General features: G+C 43.7%; 1 protein-coding gene across 1 annotated transcript; it reads right to left on the bottom strand.

Annotated features, from left to right (window-relative positions):
• Positions 1-13,650: 13,650 nt before the first annotated feature.
• Positions 13,651-19,801, bottom strand: LOC132584627 (vomeronasal type-2 receptor 26-like). The gene is made up of 6 exons (XM_060256528.1): positions 19,533-19,801; positions 18,225-18,516; positions 17,620-18,042; positions 16,247-16,474; positions 15,469-15,595; positions 13,651-14,552 (listed from the first exon to the last, which is right to left on the bottom strand). The coding sequence occupies exons 1-6, from the start codon at positions 19,799-19,801 to the stop codon at positions 13,651-13,653; spliced, it is 2,241 nt and encodes a 746-aa protein (XP_060112511.1).
• Positions 19,802-21,643: the final 1,842 nt, after the last annotated feature.

Genomic DNA, 21,643 nt, shown 5'->3' with positions numbered 1-21,643 from the left:
AAGTGTGCGGACTTTTATCTGGGAGAACCGGGTTTGATTCCCCACTCCTCTACTTGCACCTGCTAGAATGGCCTTGGATCAGCCATAGCTTTCATAGGAGTTGTCCTTGAAATGGCAGCTGCTGTGAGAGCCCTCTCAGCCCCACCTATCTCACAGGGTGACTGTTATGGAGGGGGGAGATAAAGGAGATTGTGAGCCGCTCTGAGATTCGGAGTGGAGGGTGGGATATAAATCCAATATCTTCATCTACCTCAAAGGGTGTCTGTTGTGGAGGGGGGGGAGGAAGGGAAAGGAGATTGTGAGCCGCTCTGAGACTCTCAGGAGTGGAGGGCAGGATATAAATCCAGTATCTTCATCTACCTCATAGGGTGATTGTTGTGGGGGGGGGGGAGATAAAGGAGATTGTGAGTCGCTCTGAGATTCGGAGTGGAGGACGGGATATAAATCCAATATCTTAAAAACATAAGAGAAGCCATGTTGGATCAGGCCAATGGCCAATCCAGTCCAACACTCTGTGTCACACAGTGGCCAATATATCTTCTACTTCAAGCAAAGCCAGATTGTATACCTGAACCTGAAATATGATTGATATCAGAATTTCCAAATATGGAAAGCCCTCACTTCAGGCACAGTTTCCACCAAGGGAGGGGTAGATTGGTAAGAAGTAGAATAGAAACAGCCTGACTAGATCGTCAGCAAGTCCAAATGAGCTTGAAGTAATGGATATTGAGAAATCCTGAAACTCAGAAAATGGAAAGTTAATTATAGATATCTGAGATTCCATAGCATATTCCTAGATCAACATGGGAGAGAATGGTGCTGACTTGACCCAGAACAAATGACTTCTGTTTATATTTATGAAAAGTGATCCCTGCTTTAAGAAAAGGAGAATATCTGTACTTGGTTCTCCAAACATTCCATGTGGCAAGTTTCCCTCTGCTTGGAGAAGAGTAGAAATAAAGATGATATAGAAGCAGTACCGGATTCAACCCTGTGGATGCCCTGAAGCAGTCAAAATCTCGGGGGCCCGCTCACAAATTTTCCCAGAGTCTGAGCACCTGTCCCACTGCCCACAGCCCCCACTGCAGCCTGCAAGCACCTTCTTAAAAGCCCCTTTTACTAAGCTACAGGGGATAGGCAGACAACTTGGTGACAACGGCAACAGCAGCCGCACTAGGCAAACTGGGCAAAGAGCAGCTCTGTTGCTGGCTGCGTGTGCAGACTGGGAGGGTTGCAAACAGGGGGGGAAACTGGGCAGGGGGAGCCAGCCTTGCACCCCTAAAAGCATGGTGGCCCATAGGCCAGTGCCTAATTGACCTAATTGTTAATTCAGTTCTGTATAGAAGCCTAGTTCAAGGCTTGTCCTCCCCTAGAAGGAAGAGAAGCCCAAGACAAATAGATGGTTGGAGCCCTGCTAGATGCATCGGAGTTACAGAGCAGTGCAAATGAAATACTTTATCCCTTGGTGAGCTGCCTGAAGAAGGATTGATTCCAAAAGTACTTTTCTCCCTTTCTCACAATACAAGAACTCGTGGGCATTCAATGAAATTGCTGAGCAGTTGGGTTAGAACGGATAAAAGGAGGTACTTCTTCACCCAAAGGGTGATTAACATGTGGAATTCACTGCCACAGGAGGTGGTGGCAGCTACAAGCATAGTCAGCTTCAAGAGGGGGTTAGATAAAAATATGGAGCAGAGGTCCATCAGTGGCTATTAGCCACAGTGTGTATATATATATGTATATATATATAAATTTTTGGCCACTGTGTGATACAGAGTGTTGGACTGGAGGGGCCATTGGCCTGATCCAACATGGCTTCTCTTATGTGACACAGAGTGTTGGACTGGATGGGCCATTGGCCTGATCCAACATGGCTTCTCTTCTGTTCTTATGTGACACAGTGTGTTGGACTGGATGGCCCGTTGGCCTGATCCAACATGGCTTCTCTTCTGTTCTTATGTGACACAGAGTGTTGGACTGGATGGGCCATTGGCTGATCCAACATGGCTTCTCTTATGTCCTTATGTGACACAGAGTGTTGGACTGGATGGGCCATTGGCCTGATCCAACATGGCTTCTCTTATATCCTTTTGTTCAAAAGTGGATGGAAGCAGTGGTCTGGTTGCAGCCACACCTGTTTGGGAATTATTGGACTTCAGGAAGTCCTACAAACAATGCAAGAATATTGCACATCGTCTTTAAAATGGACTGTAAAATACTTCTTGATTCACATGTGAATATACTGTGGTTAAACATTGTTTTTCAGTATATGTCTTCGTAAAAACTCTCATTGAGTGTTTAATAGTCATAAGCCTCTGTTAGAAACTGGCAGGATAGGTAAACAGGATTTATGGCGCAATAGATATACATCTGCTTGTTCTTGAAAGCATGCCATAAACAGGTTCTTCCATTGCTGAGCTGTTCCCTTTAGTGTCACTTTATTTTTAGCCATAGCTTCCCTGTCACAGACATTGAGCCCTGAATCCCTTCCCTATGGTTTATGGGGGGAGTGATGCACAGACGTTTCCTGCATTATGCAGGGGGTTGGACTAGATGACCCTGGAGGTCCCTTCCAACTCTATGATTCTAAGTTTGTCATCACCCCAAGGATGTGTCCTGTGCCTGCAGGTGTATGCAAATACCGAGACAGCTTCCTGTTTAAAATTATCCAACGCTGTCGTTGTGGCTACAGCCTGGTCACATTCCAGGTAACGAAGCTGGGCAGAAAAATGATATTCAGTTTCTTTTCTTCTTTGCAGCCTTTAGAGGTATCATTCTTCTCCTTAAAAATCCAGGGGATACAGACATTCTAGGGACTTGTGTACAGCATCTCTCTTTAAAATGCATTTTCCCCCCCTTTTCAGGTGCCTGCTCAGAGAAACAATGGATGGAAACAGGAGGAGATATCAAAAGGCCCAGAGAATCCCTCCGCCTCTGCTGTCAAGCCTCTGGGTTTGACTTTAGCAGCTCTCACATGAGCTGGGTGAGGCAGGCCCCTGGGAAGGGACCTGAATGGCTGGCAGAGATAAGCGGTGATGGAAAGGCACAAAGCTATGCCAATTCGGCGAAAGGGCGCTTCACCATCTCCAGGAACAACCCTACCAACATGTTATTCTTGCAAATGAACAGCCTGAAACCTGAAGACACAGCCCGTTATTACTGTGGGAAATACCCAGTGAGAGGAAGTGGGTCTAAAACCATATAAAACTTCTCCTTTGCTTCTGGCAGCTTTTCATTTTGATGGAACTGCAACAGATGGAACAAAAGAATTTAAGGGAAGCCCCAAAACTACTGTTAATCTGATTTAACTTAATTTAATCTAGTTAATTAAAAGTAATGTCCCATTATGTCTGAACACTTAAGTAGTGTGTCCTGACTAGTGGAAGGATCCATGTGTAGCTCTATCACATTTACTTCCCTTTGGACTGGAGAGTCCAGAAGTCTCAGGAGGCCTTTGTTATACTGCTTAATTTATGACTATATAAATAGAGTGCATTGGAAGCAAACAGACCATCCAATCCCTAGAGATCCTGTTTCGGGCCCCTAAAGCTTCATTCCCAGATACAGCCAATGTGCTGCTTTTCTCACCGTGTCCCTTCCCCAGCCAAAACCTGTTTCTCTCGGCCATTAATGGAACATTCAGTGTACCAAGGTGTTGCTTAAGCAAGATCTATGTGCGGTTCTGTCACATTTATTTTAGAACGTAAAGAGTAGCCATGTTGGATCAGACCTGTGGCCCAGTCAATCCAACACTCTGTGTCACCCAGTGGCCAAAACCCAAGGGCCATCAGTAGGAGCATCAGTGGGGCCAGAACTCTAGAAGCCCTCCCACTGTTACCACTGTTGACACTTTGGGGTCAATCAGCAATTTTTCTCCAGGCCAGTTTGGCAAGGGATCCTGGAAGTTTTTGACATCTTCTGGGCATGGAGCAGGGTCACTGGGGATGTATGTGAGGAGGAGATATCTGTGAGTTTCCTGCATTGTGGAGGGGGTTGGACTAGATGACCCTGGATGTCCCTTCCAACACTATGATTCTAAACTTCTGGTCCTTATTCCATGAGATGATAGTGTTATCTATGAGCTAAAATGTGTGTTGTATAAGAAAATGCTTCAATTTACATGGACAATGCAAACAAGGAGGGAAGAAGTGACCATTTCTCACTATCATCACTAGAGGGAAGCAAACACCACCCTCAATATCATCCCCTTCGTGAATCATAATGAAAGTGGGGCAATGGTGGTGGGAAAAGTAAATTAATTAAAGAATGTAGTAACCAAGGCTGTCTTGCACTAGATGAAACCCATCAGAGTGATGAGGGACCACCAGCCTCCTGGTCTGGTCTGCTGGGGCCTCATACTCAAGTTCCAGGTGGGTTACCGCAAGTGGGTCACAAGCATGAATTTGTTGGGTCCTACCAAGGACCGGTCGCAAAGAGTCGGACTCGGCTGCGCGATTGAACAACCACAAAAACCAAGGTCCATCTATTTCAGCATTCTGGGTCCAAGCGTGGTAGGCCACAAGATGGTTGAGATTGCCTATGAGCGAGGCCGGATCTAGGGGGAGGAGAGGGGGGTGCTTGCCCCGGGCGCCGATGGAGGGGGGGCATCAAATTGGGTATGGAGTCCATTGTATTCTATGGGACCATAAGATAGGATGGCCCAAAAGGGGACGCCATTTTTTAACCCCCCTCCTGAAAAAATGTAGATCCGGTCCTGCCTATGAGGAATAAACACAACAGCAATGACCCAGAATCGCTCATCAAAAGAAAAGAGTTTATCCACCAATCACTGCAGTTTTCCATCCCCATTTACAATTTCTAGCTATTTGGAAATAAACCAGAAGGAAGCTAGGAGTAAAATCTCCTTTTCAAGCCTGCTTCTAAAACCATCTTTATATTACATAGGTCACTGGGGGGGGGGGCATGCAAACCACATTTGACTTGGGGGCGGCGGTCAGGATAAACTCAAAAGGAACCCAAGCTCCCTTCTAGTCCAAGTTCAGAGCTTCATCCTGCCTGTCAAGCTAAGCAGTTTTTCCGATCGTGTTATGAAATTAATTCTATTCTTTGCATTTTTCTTGGTGACCTCTCCAAGATGTAAGTATGTACTCTATAAGAATTTTAGAAATATTGATTCAGTTATGTTTCTGGTTATATGATGTGTAGAATTTATGGAAATGTTCTCTCTTTCCAAGGGGGTTTTTCAGACGTTCAGCTCACACCCTCTGGACCGGGAACAGTGAGACCCAGAGAAAGTATCAACTTGGTCTGCGATGTAACAGGATTCTCCATCACTACTCGTGCCTATGTTTGGCACTGGGTTCGTCAACCTCCTGGAGAAGGTCTGGAATGGATTGCAAGAATATATCCTTATGATGGGAACAGGTGGTACAACCCCTCTCTCCAAAGCCGTGCAACAATTTCTGCAGACACCTCCATGAACCGATTTTCCCTCCAGCTGAATTCCCTGACAGCTGCTGACTCTGCTGTATACTTCTGTGCCCGAGAATCACAGTGAGAAAAGACCAGCTGGAGGTACATCAAAAAGAAGAACACTCATTGTCTAATTCTATTCACTATTTAGAAGTCCGAAGTGCAGTGCTGAAGAACAAAGTTAAGGGCCTCAAAGCACCACAATAATGCATAATTGATCACAGATTCCCTGGCTATCACATCCGACATTCCCTTCAGTATTTAGGTCCAAGCCTACATTATATACTCAGGGTTCTGCTGCCGCAAGGGAAAAGGAATAGACAGGTCAAACGAATGTGTACAGGGTTCCCATTCCCCTGCCCCTGGCAGGGATTTCCCTTATTTTGGGGACATCCAGTGACACATCCAACCTGAAGATGGCAGCAGGGGGAGCCTTGCCCCCAAAGAGGTCCATCACCACCCAATGTGCCCAATGCAATGACATCACCCAGAAGTGACATCACTGCGCCAGGCATGTCATGCAAGGATGCTCCAACATTTGGGTAAAAACCCTAGGTGCTATAGAGCTTTTACCCAAATGCTAGAGTGTCCCCCATGCAATGACATCACTGGATCTTTGTCAAAGAGTGGCACCAAAGGGGACTGGAATGTTTTTTGTTTGTCCCCAGTTTCTATCAGAGGTCTATAACTTGGGAATAGAGAAGTCCTGTTTACTTTATCAAAGATTTCACCCTCTGGACCGGGAACAGTGAGACCCAGAGAAAGTCTCAACTTGGTCTGCGATGTAACAGGATTCTCCATCACTACTCGTGCCTATGTTTGGCACTGGGTTCGTCAACCTCCTGGGGAAGGTCTGGAATGGATTGCAAGAATATATCCTTATGATGGGAATAGGTGGTACAACCCCTCTCTCCAAAGCCATGCAACAATTTCTGCAGACACCTCCATGAACCGATTTTATCAAAGATTTCACCTTGATCCCGAAAGATTCTACAAACCCTAATAATCCTGTTTACTTTCTCCATCACTAGCCTACAAATATTGCACAGATGTGTTCTAACATATGAATGCTAATAAAATGGTTTTAAATGACAGTAATGAAAGTTAGAAGAAGTTAGAAGAAGAATAGTTGGATTTATAGCCCACGCTTCACTCAGGAAGCTTCATCTCCTTCCCTTCCTCTCCTCAGAACAGATACCATGTGAGGCAGGTGGGGCTGAGAGGGCTCTCAAAGAACTGGTCAAAGAACAGTTTCATGACTGTGGCAAGATAAGAATATCCAAACCAAGAAAAGTGTCATCCTTCTTGTGGGATTTGGCTTTGTGCCTGCATGTTATGTTTTTAATCATTTCTTTTATAATTCTGAATCTTTTGAAATGTTCAAACGTTAAAATGTTTTGTGTACACCACTTTAGTGGCCCTGATTGGGTAGAAAAGTGACTTAAAATTTAGATGATGATGATGATATGAAGAAAGAAAAAGAAAGAAAGAAAGAAAGAAAGAAAGAAAGAAAGAAAGAAAGAAAGAAAGAAAGAAAGAAAGAAAGAAAGAAAGAAAGAAAGAAAGAAAGAAAGAAAGAAAGAAAGAAAGAAAGAAAGAAAGAAACTTTTGTCACCATCAATAGAAATCTCTAACATTTCTCTAGAATTTTTGGGGAGTTAACAGACTTCTTAGGGAGCTGTCTCTGAACAATTAATGCCCATTGAGTGAGCATCAGGGAATCTTTTAGCAGTTCTATGACAGATCAACTATTAGACTCAGCTGTTAACCCGGGTGGCTCAAAAATAGCTGCCCACAGAAAGAAATGGCTTCTTTTTTGCACTCACCCCACCCCCCAGTCAAAACTTTTTTTTTTTACTTTTGGCAATGAAGCCAAAGGACCAAACAGTCTACACAGTCCTGCTTCTAACAGGTCTTTTATATCCACAGGTCACCAGAGGAAGGACTCATGCAAATCCCTCCAGAAGGCTCTGAAGGGCTTCAAGACCTCCTCTTCAAAAAGAAGTCCCTTTCATTTGGGATCATCCCTTTCTCCCGCTATCCTTCCAGCCAATCTGAGCCACTGCTTCCTTGACATCATGAAATCAATCGTATTTTTCTTGTTTTCCTTGATGACTGTTCCAAGATGTATGAATATATTTAATGAAAATACCAGAACTATTGCCTTAGTTATAACTCTGGCTAAATGTTACCAGTTCATTGAAATGTTCTCTTTTTCCCAGGGGCTTTTACAGACATTCAGCTGACATCGTCAGGACCAGGAATATTGAGACCGGGAGCGAATCTCAACTTGGTCTGCAAAGTGACAGGATTCTCCATCACTACTCAGTCTTATTCTTGGGAATGGATCCGTCAGCCTCCTGGGAAAGGCCTGGAATGGGTTGCAGAAATATATGCTTACAGTGGGAGCACATACTACCCTTCTTCTCTCCGAAGTCGGGCCACCATTTCTTCAGACAGCTCCAAGAACGAGTTCTCCCTTCGGCTGAATTCCCTGACGGCTTCCGACTCCGCTGTCTATTATTGTGCCCAAAGATACACAACAGGACAAAGTCGCTTGCAGCTGAATCAAAAACAGGAAGGGCCATTTCCATTTCCTCTCAGTGTTTTCAGCTGTTAAGAACGCTGGAGAACAAATGTAAGTCATTTCAAAATGCCAAAATAATTGCAAAATCAAATCAACCATTCCCTCATAAGCAGTTCCTGGATCCCCTTCATTATTGATGCATAAACTCAACCTCATACATGCACAGAGAGAGAGAGAGATCTCAAGGGCTCGGCTGCCACCATTGAAATGTATGGAAGATGAAGACTGACATGTGTCCCTGATGAACAAATCAACCTGTTTGCACAGGGGTGTGGCCTAATGTCCAAATGAGCTTGCCAGGCTTTTTCTACCAAAAAAAAAAAAAAAGCCCTGGATATATTGATCAAGCTTAAAGCATTTTATAATAAAGCCTTATTTTTTCTAATAGAGTAAACTTTAAGCCAGAAATTATTAGCAAGAGAGAAGACCATGTTCCTAAACAAAGGCCTTTATCTCAGGGAAACTACTAAACAAAAGGAAACAAAGGAGGGAGGAACTGTGGCTCAGTTGCAGAGCAGCTGCTTAGCATGCAGAAGGTCCCAGGTTCAATCCCCAGCATCTCCAGTCAAAAGATCTGGCAGTAAGTGCTGGGAAAGACCTCAACCTAAGATCCTGGAGAGCTGCCGCCACAAATTCTGATCTTGATGAATCAATAGTCTGATTCAGCACAAGGCAGCTTCATGTGTTCGTATGTGTTCCTTGTCTGATCAGAAATAATAAAGTCGAGAGGAGATTTAAATGGTCCAGATCTAGATTAATATGGATACTACTACTACTACTAATAATAATAATAATAATAATAATAATAATAATAACAACAACAACAACAACAACAACAACTTTATTTTTGTATCCCGCCCTCCCCCGCCAAAGGGCATATTAATCCATGGTAGGTTGTTTTGCACTTTTTGCATGCTCAGCTGATCTATATCTTAGTCTGTATCTCAGCACTAGAGCTAACATGATTTCAAAGAAAAGAGCTGGAAAAACCTGGGAGCCTCCACTAAGTATAAGACAGCTGCACAAGGTGGTCAGCATTCTCCCTGTAATCACATCTCATGCAAAAAGGATTGTGCTCAAAATATAACTAGGAGGCATAAATGAACACAGCCTCTGCAGATTAGACTCCGCCAAGACCCAGGTCCCATGCAAATGACTCCCCTTGCAATCTTCTTTAAAGCGTGATGCTCTCTGGACCACCAGCTCTGTGATTGTGCTATTCAGCTTGGGTGAGTTGTCTGACTGAGATTAAGACTCAAAGAAGCATGACCACCTCTGTTGCAATTGTGCTTTTGATGCTCTTCTCAGTGTGTAAGTTCCGGCTGTTCCTTCCACAGGAGAAATGATACACCAACGGTTCATGAGGTCGCAGTGAAATGAGTTTCTAAATTGCCATTGGATTGGTTTAATTGCAACAGGCAGATTCTGTCAATGAATGCAAGCTGTTGAATTCACTTCACTGCCTCTCTTCATACCCTGCTTCCTTAACCTTGTCTTCATTTCCTTCTGGCAGGTGTTTGCTCCCAGATTAAGCTGGAGGAATCAGAGGGAGGCCTCAAGCCCCCAGGAGATGCCTTCCGGCTGACCTGCACAGCCTCTGGATTTTCAGTCACCAGTTATGGTGTCAACTGGCTGCATCAGCCAACTGGGAAGGCTCCTCAGTGGATGGGCATCCAGTGGGGAGGAGGGAGCCTTGACTACAACACTGCTCTAAGATCACGCATCAGCATCACTCGGGATCCGGCCCAAAACCAAGTATATCTGCAAGTCAACAGTGCTGCAATGGAAGACAGTGGCACCTATTACTGTGCCATTCAGTATGCAGCTGCACAGTGGTTGACTGGAACCTGGCAGCCGTGCAGAAACTAGCAGAGCAATGAGTTGATGCAGCTGTCACTTCTAGGGTTGCCAAGTCCAATTTGAGACATATCTGGGGACTTTTGGGGGTGGAGCCAGGAGACTTTGGGGGTGAAGCCGGGAGCAAGCATAATTGAGCTCCAAAGGGAGTTCCGGCCATCACATTGAAAGGGATTGCACACCTTTTAAATGCTTTCCCTCCATTGGGAATAATGGATAGGAGCACCTTCTTTAGGGGCTTATAGAACTGAGCCCCCTGGTCCAACCTTTTTGAAACATGGAGAATGTTTTGGGAACAGGCACCAGATGCTATGCTGAAAATTTGGTGCCTCTAGCTCAAAATATAGCCCCCCCAGCCCCAGATACCCATGGATCAATTTTCCATTATAGCCTATGGGAATCGGTCTCCATAAGGAATAATGGAGTTCCCCCTCCACCCCTCCCGCTTTCTGATTACCCTGAAGCGGGGGGAGGGCCTCCAAACTGGGGGATCCCCTGCCCCCACCTGGGGATTGACAACCCTAGTCACTTCTCTGTGGCTCAAAGTCCTGCAGAAACCTCGAGCGAGTCAGTCAAGTGATCCGTGGTGTGGTGAGGATGCAAACCTGAAAAAAGGGAGACTCCAGTGGGGAAATAATGCTGAGCCAGGGAAGATTTCTAATACTGAATAGAGACAAGTGCACATTCTAAAGCTCCATCTTGCATAACTTGGAAAGTGGCACCTTATTCAGAGTGCAAGAAGGGTGTTTGTGGCCTGGGCCACAGTCCATGCGGAGAAGGATATTGTTGCTAGGTCACTTTGAAGAAGCCATCCTGGTAGGACCAGCCCTGCCACTTGGCAAACTAGATGATTGCCTAGGGTGCCAGCCTTCTGGGGATGCCAAATTGAATGCCCCCATGTGACTCAGTGATGTTATCAGTACAGGAGGGGAGCCAACCAGGTAGAGCTATGGTCATTTCAGTCTATTTAAGCTTTGGGCTGGTCTGGGAAGCTTGCTGGATCAACTGGTCCACTAGATGCAAGCCTGTATGCCAGTTCCATCTCCTGATGATGTTCCCAAGTCTTGCTGTCTAGACCTGAGGCCTCTCTACACCTGACCAGCCTGTTTACAGAGTACAGGACAGTATTCTCCCATCCAAATACAGACCCTGCTTAGCTTCTGAGATCCAATGAGATCAGGCACTACCATGCCATCTTGGCCAGGAACCAGCAAACCGTCGGGACCGCCGCTCCCTGTATGAGCCCCATAGGTATTTACGATCAGTGACCCAACAACTTTTGGTAATACCTGGCCTCAAAGATGTCCATCTGGCCTCGACAAGGGCCAGGGCCTTTTTGACTGGAATGAGCTACCCCTGGAGATCTAGGCCCTGCAGGATCTGCTTGAATTCCACAGTACCTGTGAAACAGAGCTCTTTCATCAGGCTTTCAGCTGAGGCAGTGAATGTCACTTGTTATCAGCTTCCCCCCTTCATTCCATCCCAGTGCTGTAGGACCTGCTGGACCTGGACAATAGGCCATAACTGTGAGGCAGAATTTGCCATTTTCGTCTCTACTGTTACTCTGTAATTTTAGATTTTATATATTTTAAATTGGTTTTTTAACTGTTGATTGTTTTAATGATGTAACCCACCCTGAGCCTGTTCTATGGGAAGGGTGGGCTAAAAATTGAAACAAATGAATAAATAAATCTTCCCTCCCTCAGGACCTCCTTCTTCTCTCTCATCACTGGACATTTCCTTTACCAGAGAACTGGTTTGGGGTAGACATGTGCTCATGGGTATACTTTTTTTTATAAAGAAATCACAATATGGGATGATGTTGTAGTGGGAAGAAAGTCATTCTACATTACTTTATAAGCCAGAATCTGTCTAGCCATGCATAGGTGTACATAAGATGAAAAACTGGAAGAGATTTGTTTTTAAAAGTTCAGAAAATGACACAACCTCTGCTGTTCTTTGTCATCAGTGATAACACAAAAACGGCTCTGAGGGCTTGGCAAATACTATACTTTGCCACGGGGTATAGTATGAACTGTTGAGCCTCACCAGGGTCCATCATGTTCAGCATCCAAAAGCAGCACCAAGAGAATGGGCATCCTCTGCTAGTCATCCCCAGTATCTGGCAGACTGAGGTATGCTTCCTCTGGATATGGAGGTTCTATTGTATCATTTTGAGTACCCAGGAACTCCTTTGCAAATTAGGTCACACGCCCCTTGATGTAGCCAATCCTCCAAGAGTTTACAGTAGCCCCTGGACTAAGAGCCCTGAAAGCTTTTGGTAGATTGGCTACATAGGGGTGTGGCCTAATATGCAAAGGAAAAGAATACTGATTTGGTCAAAGGGTGCTTCATCACAAATATGCTGTATTTGTAAATGAACAGTCTGAAATCCCAAGACACTGCTCTTTATTATTGCATGAAAGACCCACAGTAAAAGGAAGTAAGCCTACAGCCAATTTTATCTACCGTAGACTTAACAAAGATATTAGAAGCACCATCAATCAATCAGCAGGCTGGGTTGAGATCCAGGGGCTTCCACTGAATTCATTTCAATAGGACAACAATCCCTTGAATCCTTAATTTCTTTTTCAAAAATGATGTGCCAAACAAAAGACATCAGATGTTCTTGCACCCTGTGAAGACTCATTGGATCAGACTCATTTGGAATACTGCATACAATTCTGGTCACCACACCTCAAAAAGAATATTATAGCGTTGGGAAAAGTCCAGAAAAGGGCAACTACAATGATTAAAGGTTTGGAACACTTTCCCTTTGAAGAAAGATTAAAACGTTTGGGGCTCTTTAGCTTGGAGAAACGTCGACTTTGGGGTGACATGATAGAGGTTTACAAGATTATGCATGGGATGGGCGAAGCAGAGAAAGAAGTATTTTTCTCTCTTTCTCACAATACAAGAACTCGTGGACATTCAATGAAATTGCTGAGCAGTAGGGTTAGAATGGATAAAAGGAAGTACGTCTTCACCCGAAGGGTGATTAACATGTGGAATTCACTGCCACAGGAGGTGGTGGCGGCTACAAGCATAGCCAGCTTCAAGAGGCGTTTGGATAAAAATATGGAGCAGAGGTCCATCAGTGGCTATTAGCCACAGCATATTATTGGAACTGTATGGGGCAGTGATGCTCTGTATTCTTGGTGCTTGGGGGAGCAAAGTGGAAGGGCTTCTAGCCTCACTTGTGAACCTCCTTTTTTTGGCCACTGTGTAACACAGAGTGTTGGACTGTATGGGCCATTGGCCTGATCCTACATGGCTTCTCTTATGTTCTTACTTGCAGCTGTCATAAGTCTGCCCAGCAAGGGTGTCTAGTTGGCAGCCTGACCTCCAGAAAGACTGTCTTCTATTCCTGTAGGGGTCAATTCTGGTTCAAAAGGACATTTGAATTCTTTGGCTGCTCGTCAGACTGTCCTCCCCTCTTCCTCATACTTTGGTCCATCTGAAACCTCTCAGAAAGCCACCTAGATCTACAACTCACAGTGCTTCCTCTTCAGTCATGCCCATGTTCTACCATCAGGCACCTTGTCAGTACAGGAAACCATTGGAGGCCAAGGCTGGGGACAACCCCAGACAATCAGCAATCTAGTGGAAGTTGACAAAGTCATCATTTTGATAAAGCGAGATGATTTTATTATTGCTTAGTAATCCAAAATTGCTACCATAGGATTGTAACAACATATTTGATTCACTCTTTCCATTCCAGAGAAGAAAACAATTAGAGTATTTAATTTAATTGTTTAGGACAATTAGATTGTCTAACTCTTCCTCCTAATTAACTGTTTCCTGTTGTTTAATTCTGGCCTCAGAAGAATAATGTAGCATTTAGGGGAAAAGATACAAACCAGTAATCCAGCACTGGAAGCCAAGATAGAGAAGATCTCCACGGCTACCATGTATTTTCCTTTGGTGCTCAAGTAGGTTGGAACAAAAGACACCCAAACACTGCAAAATATAAACATACTGAAGGTGATGTACTTGGCTTCATTAAAACTGTCTGGCAGTTTTCTAGCTAGGAAAGCTACAGTCAAATTTATGATCGACAGAAGTCCCATGTAGCCCAGCACAATATAGAACATGATAACAGACCCTTCGTTACATTCTAATATGATCTCTTCAGTCAGTGACTGTGTGTCAAAGTCTGGGAAAGGGGGACAAGTTCCTAGCCAAACCATACAAATGCTTACTTGAATAAGTGAGCAGGGAAGGATAATGAAGTTGGTCAGCCTTTTCCCCACCCACTTCCTCATGCTGGACCCTGGTTTGGTGGCCATGAAAGCTACAACCACAGTAATAGTTTTGGCCAACACACAAGAAACAGCCACTGAGAAGATGCTGCTGAAAGTAGATTGCCGGAGGAAGCAGCTCACCTTCCTAGGTCGTCCAAAAAACAGCAAGGAACAGAGGAAGCAGAGCAGGAGGGAAATCAGGAGCGCAAAAGTGATATCCCTGTTATTGGCTTTGACAATGGGGGTATCTTTGTGCTTAATGAAAATTCCCAGTACTATGACTGTGATCATGGAAAAAGAAATAGCAAGAGAGGCTAAACAGATCCCTAAAGGTTCTTTTAAAGTGAGGAAGTTGATTGTCTTGGGAATGCACTGGTTTTGGTGCTTGCTTGGATACTGATCTTCTGGACACTTGATACAGTCATCCATGTCTGGAAAAGATTAGAAGTCCCATTTCAGGATCAATTTGTATACAAACTAAGGCTGACTTTATACGGCTTCCTTCTTCATTGTAAGGTTACCATAGGAGTTACTTTCAACACTTTTCATTCCAAAACAAATAACTAAATAACCTGAGGACGTATTAAATTTGTATGCATGCATGTTTCTCCACCACCCCACAGAGTTTTCCATGGGTTCACAGCAGCATAATAAGAATTTCCATACACACCTACACATAGTACAGACAGCTGCACATCACTGATACTTATTGGAGTCATGAACATTTGAAGATCTTAAAAATGGATTCATGTTTGCTCAAGAAAAAGATGCAAATTGTATATGTTGGTAACATGGAGTTCTGATTCACCATCCTCCAGAGAATTATGGCTTTCTCAAAATGTTTAGTTTTCATATCTATTTCTATCTATCTATCTATCTATCTATCTATCTATCTATCTATCTATCTATCTATCTATCTATCTATCTATCTATCTATCAATCATCACAGGTAGAGGTCCTTCACATTACCTACTGTCTGGTTCAATTTAACTGAAGATCCAAAGGCCTGAAGCTGGGATCTTCTGCATGCTAAGCAGAGGCTTTTCTGCTGAATCATGGCTGTTTGGAGCAGGAAGTCCTTTTTATTTTCCAAATCTGTCATTCACTAACATATGGTAGCTCATTCATTCATATATATATATCACTTGGTGATCACAACTTCATGTGTTAACAGATTCCATTGACTAACGTTACACAAAAGATTATCCTCAAATTTATCCTTCCATCCAGAAATGTATTCTCCAGTTTAAAAAATGCTTACACACATCCCCTGGTCAACTCTGCTTCCTATCTAGCCACCCAAATTCATGGCATGTGGAAGACACCTTCTTGAGATCTGTCACCTACCCTTTTGGTGGGAAATCTTCCCTTCTGGGCATTGAACACAATCATAGCAGCAAAATTTCTCCCCTTCTCTCTTATTTTTCTGATAGCCAGGGTGGCAGGAGCTAGTACACAAAGAAACTGGTACCACCTATTGGCAAACATAAGAGGTGTAATGGTTGCCCCTCAAACATTTCACAAAGAAAGAAACAATTTATGATGTAGCATAATGAATTTATATAAAATGTGAAGTATGAAACAAATATGCTCATGCCTTCCAAGAAAACATAGTACATAGGCGCATTCTATCTTTCAGCTCATTGGATGAAAAAAGTTTATTACTTCACCCAGTGTCTCCCACACACACACACACACACACACACATAATGTCATAGCTTTTGTTGTGCTCTTGGAGAAATGTGGTTGACAAAGAAACTGGGTTGGCAAACTTAGTAGGTTTATTTAAAAATAGATCTCCTCCTCTTCAATGGGTCTTACTCCCAGCAAAGTTTGCACCCTGTATTATAGAAGTGAGGGATGTGATGGTTTGGGCTACAAACATTAAATATTATGAATATGATATTTTAAATAGCTCTTGGTCCTAAACTTTCACTTTAATCATATATTACAAAGGTGCAATGTCCAAAGACAAAGGAAAACTAAATTACATGCTCAATTTCTCTTTGCTAAAAATCAGAAGAGTAGTATGGGACAATTGCTCCAATGAGTAGGACGATTCCAATGGCAGAGTGATCCATCTGAGAAATGGAATGGCCCACATAGAACATGCAAGAAACCGCACCTGGTTGAAATGCCTGGGCCACACAATCTTATCCTCATTAATGATGAATTGTTGTCCTTTGAGATCACTATAATCCACTCTTCCAACTTTCATTCTAAAGATGGAGTTGTTTGGGAATGTGACCACATTCATGATATCGAAGCCAGATCTCATTTCTTTGTTTGCGTTGAAAGACATGGTTCCACCAGCTGAGTTATTAAATGAGACATCTTGAAGAACTGGGTGGAGCTAGTTGTAAGATTTTTTTAAAAAATAAATTAATCACAACTGATTAATAATCTTCCTTTACAAATATTTATTTCCCATTGATAGCCAGTGACCAATGAGTAGGATGTTGTTGATCTTTGCGATCATTCCCGTCCTGCAGAAGTCCATCAATGTTACATGTGATAGTAGGTCTGCAGGGGACTGAAAGGGGAAACTGGCAAAAATTCCACATACATTCAATTGTGCAAACTTCACCCATTTATGGAAAAGACTGGTCACTGTCTGACAATTACCATTTGCACTCAAGCCCGATCCCTGTGTTGTATCTTACCTTGTTCCTAGTAGACAGCAGACCCACAAGAACAATTTGGGGGGAACACAGCAGGATGCAGAAAAAAACAGCTAACAAATATATGTTCGATAAGTATTACCCTATTCACACATTCCTGGATCCAAGCTATAATTTTGTGCAGTTACATCGAGACCCAATTTGGTAAAGCAATTGGTTTGGTTTCTTGCAGTTGTAAATCCCCGAAAATCAACAGCTTAGCATTATTCAACCTCAAAGTATTGAAAGAAAGATGAGCCCACAAAACTGTGACAATAATTAATGCTTCCAACATCATTTCCCTAGTACTTAATGGAAAAGAAAGCAGTTCATTGTTCCATGTGAATGCCAGTAATTCAATCGGTCAGTAATTCAATCGACCATGTGAATGCATTACCTTCCAAGGGTGGAAATGCAAAAGATCATCTTTTTTGCCACCCAGCAATGCTCTGTGATTGGATCTGGATGAGTACATGGATTGTAAAGTATGTGCCACAGCATAGACAGCATTATAGATACTGTAGCTGTGGCCAGTCATGTGCATTTCAAAAACAGGCTCAGGAAGACTCTCCAACCTCTCCTCCCCAGTACAGGTTCCAATGACTTTTATAGGCATGCTGCAATTCGGATAATAACAGTTGAATGCTTGCTCCCAGAAATTATTGAGGAAACTATCTTTTTTGGTCCAGCAAGGTCTGATGACCTGAAGGAATTTTTGATACCCTGGAGGCTCACTGGTCTGAATCATGAAGGAAAAAGCACCTTGGAACATTTGCAGATCTGAGAGGGGCTGAATGCTTGTTACAGCAAAATCGATCTGGGCGGTCATTATCCATACCTTTCCATCAGATTTGTTTTCCTTGTGCCCAGGAACTCCAAGAAGCATAAAATAGCTCAGCCACAAAATGGTGAAAGTTTCTCCGTAAAGGACACACGTCTTGACTTTAGCATCTGTAACAGGTCGATAAATACTGGAGACCATGTCATTGATCTCAAAAATGTCAGTCAAATAGGTTTCTCTCGGAACTCTTTCTACAAATGCAGAACACAATCCGTGGTGTGATAACAGGGCCTCCAGGGCCTCCAAGAAATGTTCTCCACTCTCATCATCCACAGCGTATAGCCCAACCCATGTCCATCCAAAATGCTTCAATAAATGGATAATTCCTGTGTATTGCTGGGCCTCGTTAGAAACCATGCGGTAAAAGGATGGAGAATGAAAGGTATCACTGTCTTCTGAGGCAAATGAGCCATATGAGAGCTGAAAGGCATGTAAAGTTTTGTTGTTGTTTTAGAGAGGGGAATATGCAGCCTTTGTTTACACAATAAATACCTGTGCAGCCTGAAACCTGATTTCAGCTTGCAGTTTCAGAGAGTGTGAAAGTCAAGGATTCCCCTGGCTGATATGTGCTAACACAGTGGAGAGAGATGAAGAGATCCTACCTGTGGGATCTTGTAAAGGCGTAAGATATCTGCCATGTGGAAGGAGATATCAGAGCCTAGTCCCCCAATGATTGCGATGAGGTTTTTCTCTTTGCCGCATTTGTAGTTGGGGACAAATCTGTGTAATTTGAAGAGCAGCTCCAGAGTGGTCCGATAGGTCATCTTTGCATCATAGTAGCTGTCACAGACATGGAATCCAAGTGTGATGTTGGGCAAGATCATGGGATTCTCATTAATCTCGTTTATGGCAAATGCCATGGACAGCATGTGCTGGTAGAATTTGGTCACCACACTACAGAGAGACAATACTACAGTGGATACACAACAATTTACTATACTGCAGATCTACTTTGAATTCAAATAAATTAACCTGATTTTGAAATCAGCTCATCTGAACATTACAAGCTTGCATTGTTTTGAGAAAGGATGAGGAGCTTGCAGTGGCTAAGGAGAAGAGAATTCAAAAAGGTGACTATTGGGGGAGACAGACTAGAAGAGTCATAAGATAACAAGAGTGTACCAGGCAATGGCAAACAGCTTGGCTCTGGAGGTGCCTGATTAGAATATTCTTTTGTTGTTTCAGTTGGTTGCATTGGTTTTTCTTTTGGGGGAAAAGGGAAGAAAAGTCCCTTTTCACCATCACAAAGACCATGATGGGACCTGCATGGACAAAATCCTTGTTGGATGGAGGCTTTACTAAGAAAGAGGATTGAGTGACATGGAGTAAAAAAGCTTGGTGGATCCCACCATTGCATTGTGTGCATTTGCGACATCTTGCTTTGTTAGCTACCTTGAGTCAAAAGTGAGGCATGGTTTTTATTTACTGATTTAAAATATATATCTCTGCTATGAACTCACTAAGAGCCCCGTGGCGCAGAGCGGTAAAGCTGCCATACTGCAGTCGGAGCCCTCTGCTCACAACCTGAGTTCGATCCCAGCAGAAACCACCCCATAAAAAGTCTGTCATGAAAACGTTGTGACAGCAACGTCACCCCAGAGTCAAAAACGACTGGTGCTTGCACAGGGGACTGCCTTTATTTTTTTATGAACACTATGTCACCTGAGATAAGCCCCCCTCACACCTTTCCTTGTCCGACCCCTTTCATCAGCAATATGGGGGGAACTGTACTATTTTCCCTAACGTACATTGTGGCGATAACTCTGAGAAGTGAAGCACACCATGCTAATGCTCCATATTGTGTATGCTGATATGGAAACACCACATATATGTGCATTCTTTGTGATTCTTATAACTTCATTAGCTTTCCGATTTCACATCATATGGGGAGAGGAAAAAGAATAACTTACACAGGGGTGTCAAACAGCTTCTGAGAAGGGTGTTCCTCAAAGGAAGGTTTGTGGAGCACATAAAAGACCTGAGAAGTAATCCCACCAATGATAAGGTCACCGGGTTGATACCACTCATGTAGAATTGGGAGGGCATAATTCATGGGGCACTTCTTCACAGTTCCTTTGCATGCCATGTGAGGCAGAAGCAGAAATGCTATTAACACCACCATCTGATAAAAGACCTTTTCTCTGGCCACAGGTGATCCCCTGCCCATCCGCATCCCCATGACCACACTGGTGAAAGGTAACCAAGTGAGAAGGGTCAGGAATGGACTTCCCCAATAGACTTTTCAGGGAAAAGTATTTCTCTTTTAATTAACCTCATCCAAGGAAGACAAAGCCCTGGACAACAGCTACACCAATTTGAAGTCAGAAGTACAGGAATCAAGGGAGACTTTCTCAGGATTCGAATTAACAGGGCTCTGTCCATCTCTTACTCCTAACCTCATCTTTTGAAAGGCACTTGGAGGAGCTTATAACTACTCTCTTATTTCTATATTAGTTATTTTGAAGTACGTTCTGAGTTCAGGCACAGGTAATAAATTATGGTGATTTAGATAATTGCCTGGCGGGGTTAATTGCTACTGCAAAAGTTGAGTTCTGAATAATTTTGCTGTTACCAAGTGGCTTTTCTTCTCTTCCACATTTTTGTAGAGTACGTAGGAGGTGGGTTCTGTCTGGCCAGAGGAAGCGAGGACCAAAGGCGAATGTGGACTGCTATATTTGTGGATCAGAAAAGGCAATGGCGGAATTGGCCATCTTCTCCCCTCTTCCATAAGGAGATTAACGAATGGCCAAAACTTTTGCTAAACTTCACAGCAAGTCCAATGTTGAACATTTGTCCAGATCTTTGGCAAAGACTTTTAGGGATTCATCAAGGCCTGAAAAAATCCCCAACCCCCTTCACACTTCCTATGATATCTTTGTGGAGGGAAATGATATTAAAATCCGTTGAAGGCCTCGGTGTAGCTATGCCCGCTGAAAGGGTTCCTCAGAAAACTCTCTAGCACAAGCTGTAATCTCCTTGACCAAAAGGTGGCAGCAAAGGTGCTCACCAGCTCCTGGATCTTCAGTTCACAGAATCCTAACTCTCCTGTCTCGTGCCTAGACAGTATGCACACCAAGTCCAGAGACACAAATCGAAAAGTTCTGCTGGTGTTTTGGTATCTAACTGGATTGCTCCCAAGCAAGGGGTTGATGAATTTGCAGGGAATCTTCGGTAGGCAAAGGGGGGGTATTCATTGCCCCTGCAAATGTATCCCAGTCGTTTCTAAAATTATTTTTCCTTCAGCAACACTTTCAGTGGAATTGAACACAGATATGGTTAGAGGAGCCCCTGGTGCAGAGTGATAAGCTGCAGTACTGCAGTCCAAGCTCTGCTCACAAGCTGAGTTTAATCTCGGCGGAAGATGGGTTCAGATAGTTGGCTGAGGTTTGACTCAGCCTTCCATCTTTCCAAGGTCGGTAAAATGAGTACTGAGCTTGCTGGGGGTAAAGTAGGGTTGCCAAGTCCAATTCAAGAAATATCTGGGGACTTTGGGGGTGGAGCCAGGAGAATTGGGGGTGGAGCCAGGAGACATTGGTGTGGAGCCAGGAACAAGGGTGTGACAAGCATAATTGAACTCCAACGGGAGTTCTGGGCATCACATTTAAAGGGACAGCACACCTTTTTAAATGTCTTCCTTCCATAGGAAATAATGAAGGATAGGGGCACCTTCTTTTGGGGCTCATAGAATTGGACCCCCTGGTCCAATCGTTTTGAAACTTGGGGGGTACTTTGGGGAAAGGCACTAGATACTATACTGAAAATTTGGTGCCTCTACATCACAAAACAGCTCCCCCAGAGCCCCCAAAACCTCCAGATCAATTCCCCATTATACCCTATGAGAATCAATCTCCACATAGGGAATAATGAAGTGCTCAGCAGACGTTTCCCTCCCCCCCCCCCCCCCAGTTTCTGGCGACTCTAAAGCGAAGGGTTGGCCTCTCTACTCACGAGTTGCTGCCAACTTCTCCAAAGTAACACAGACACACCATCCTAAAAGGAAGCCAGAACATGGTCCTCTGGG

The sequence above is a fragment of the Heteronotia binoei genome, chromosome 15 (genome assembly GCF_032191835.1).
Source record: "Heteronotia binoei isolate CCM8104 ecotype False Entrance Well chromosome 15, APGP_CSIRO_Hbin_v1, whole genome shotgun sequence".
NCBI lineage: Eukaryota > Metazoa > Chordata > Lepidosauria > Squamata > Gekkonidae > Heteronotia > Heteronotia binoei.
Note: the sequence above shows the minus strand (reverse complement) of the source record. Positions and strands in the feature narration are given on the sequence as shown.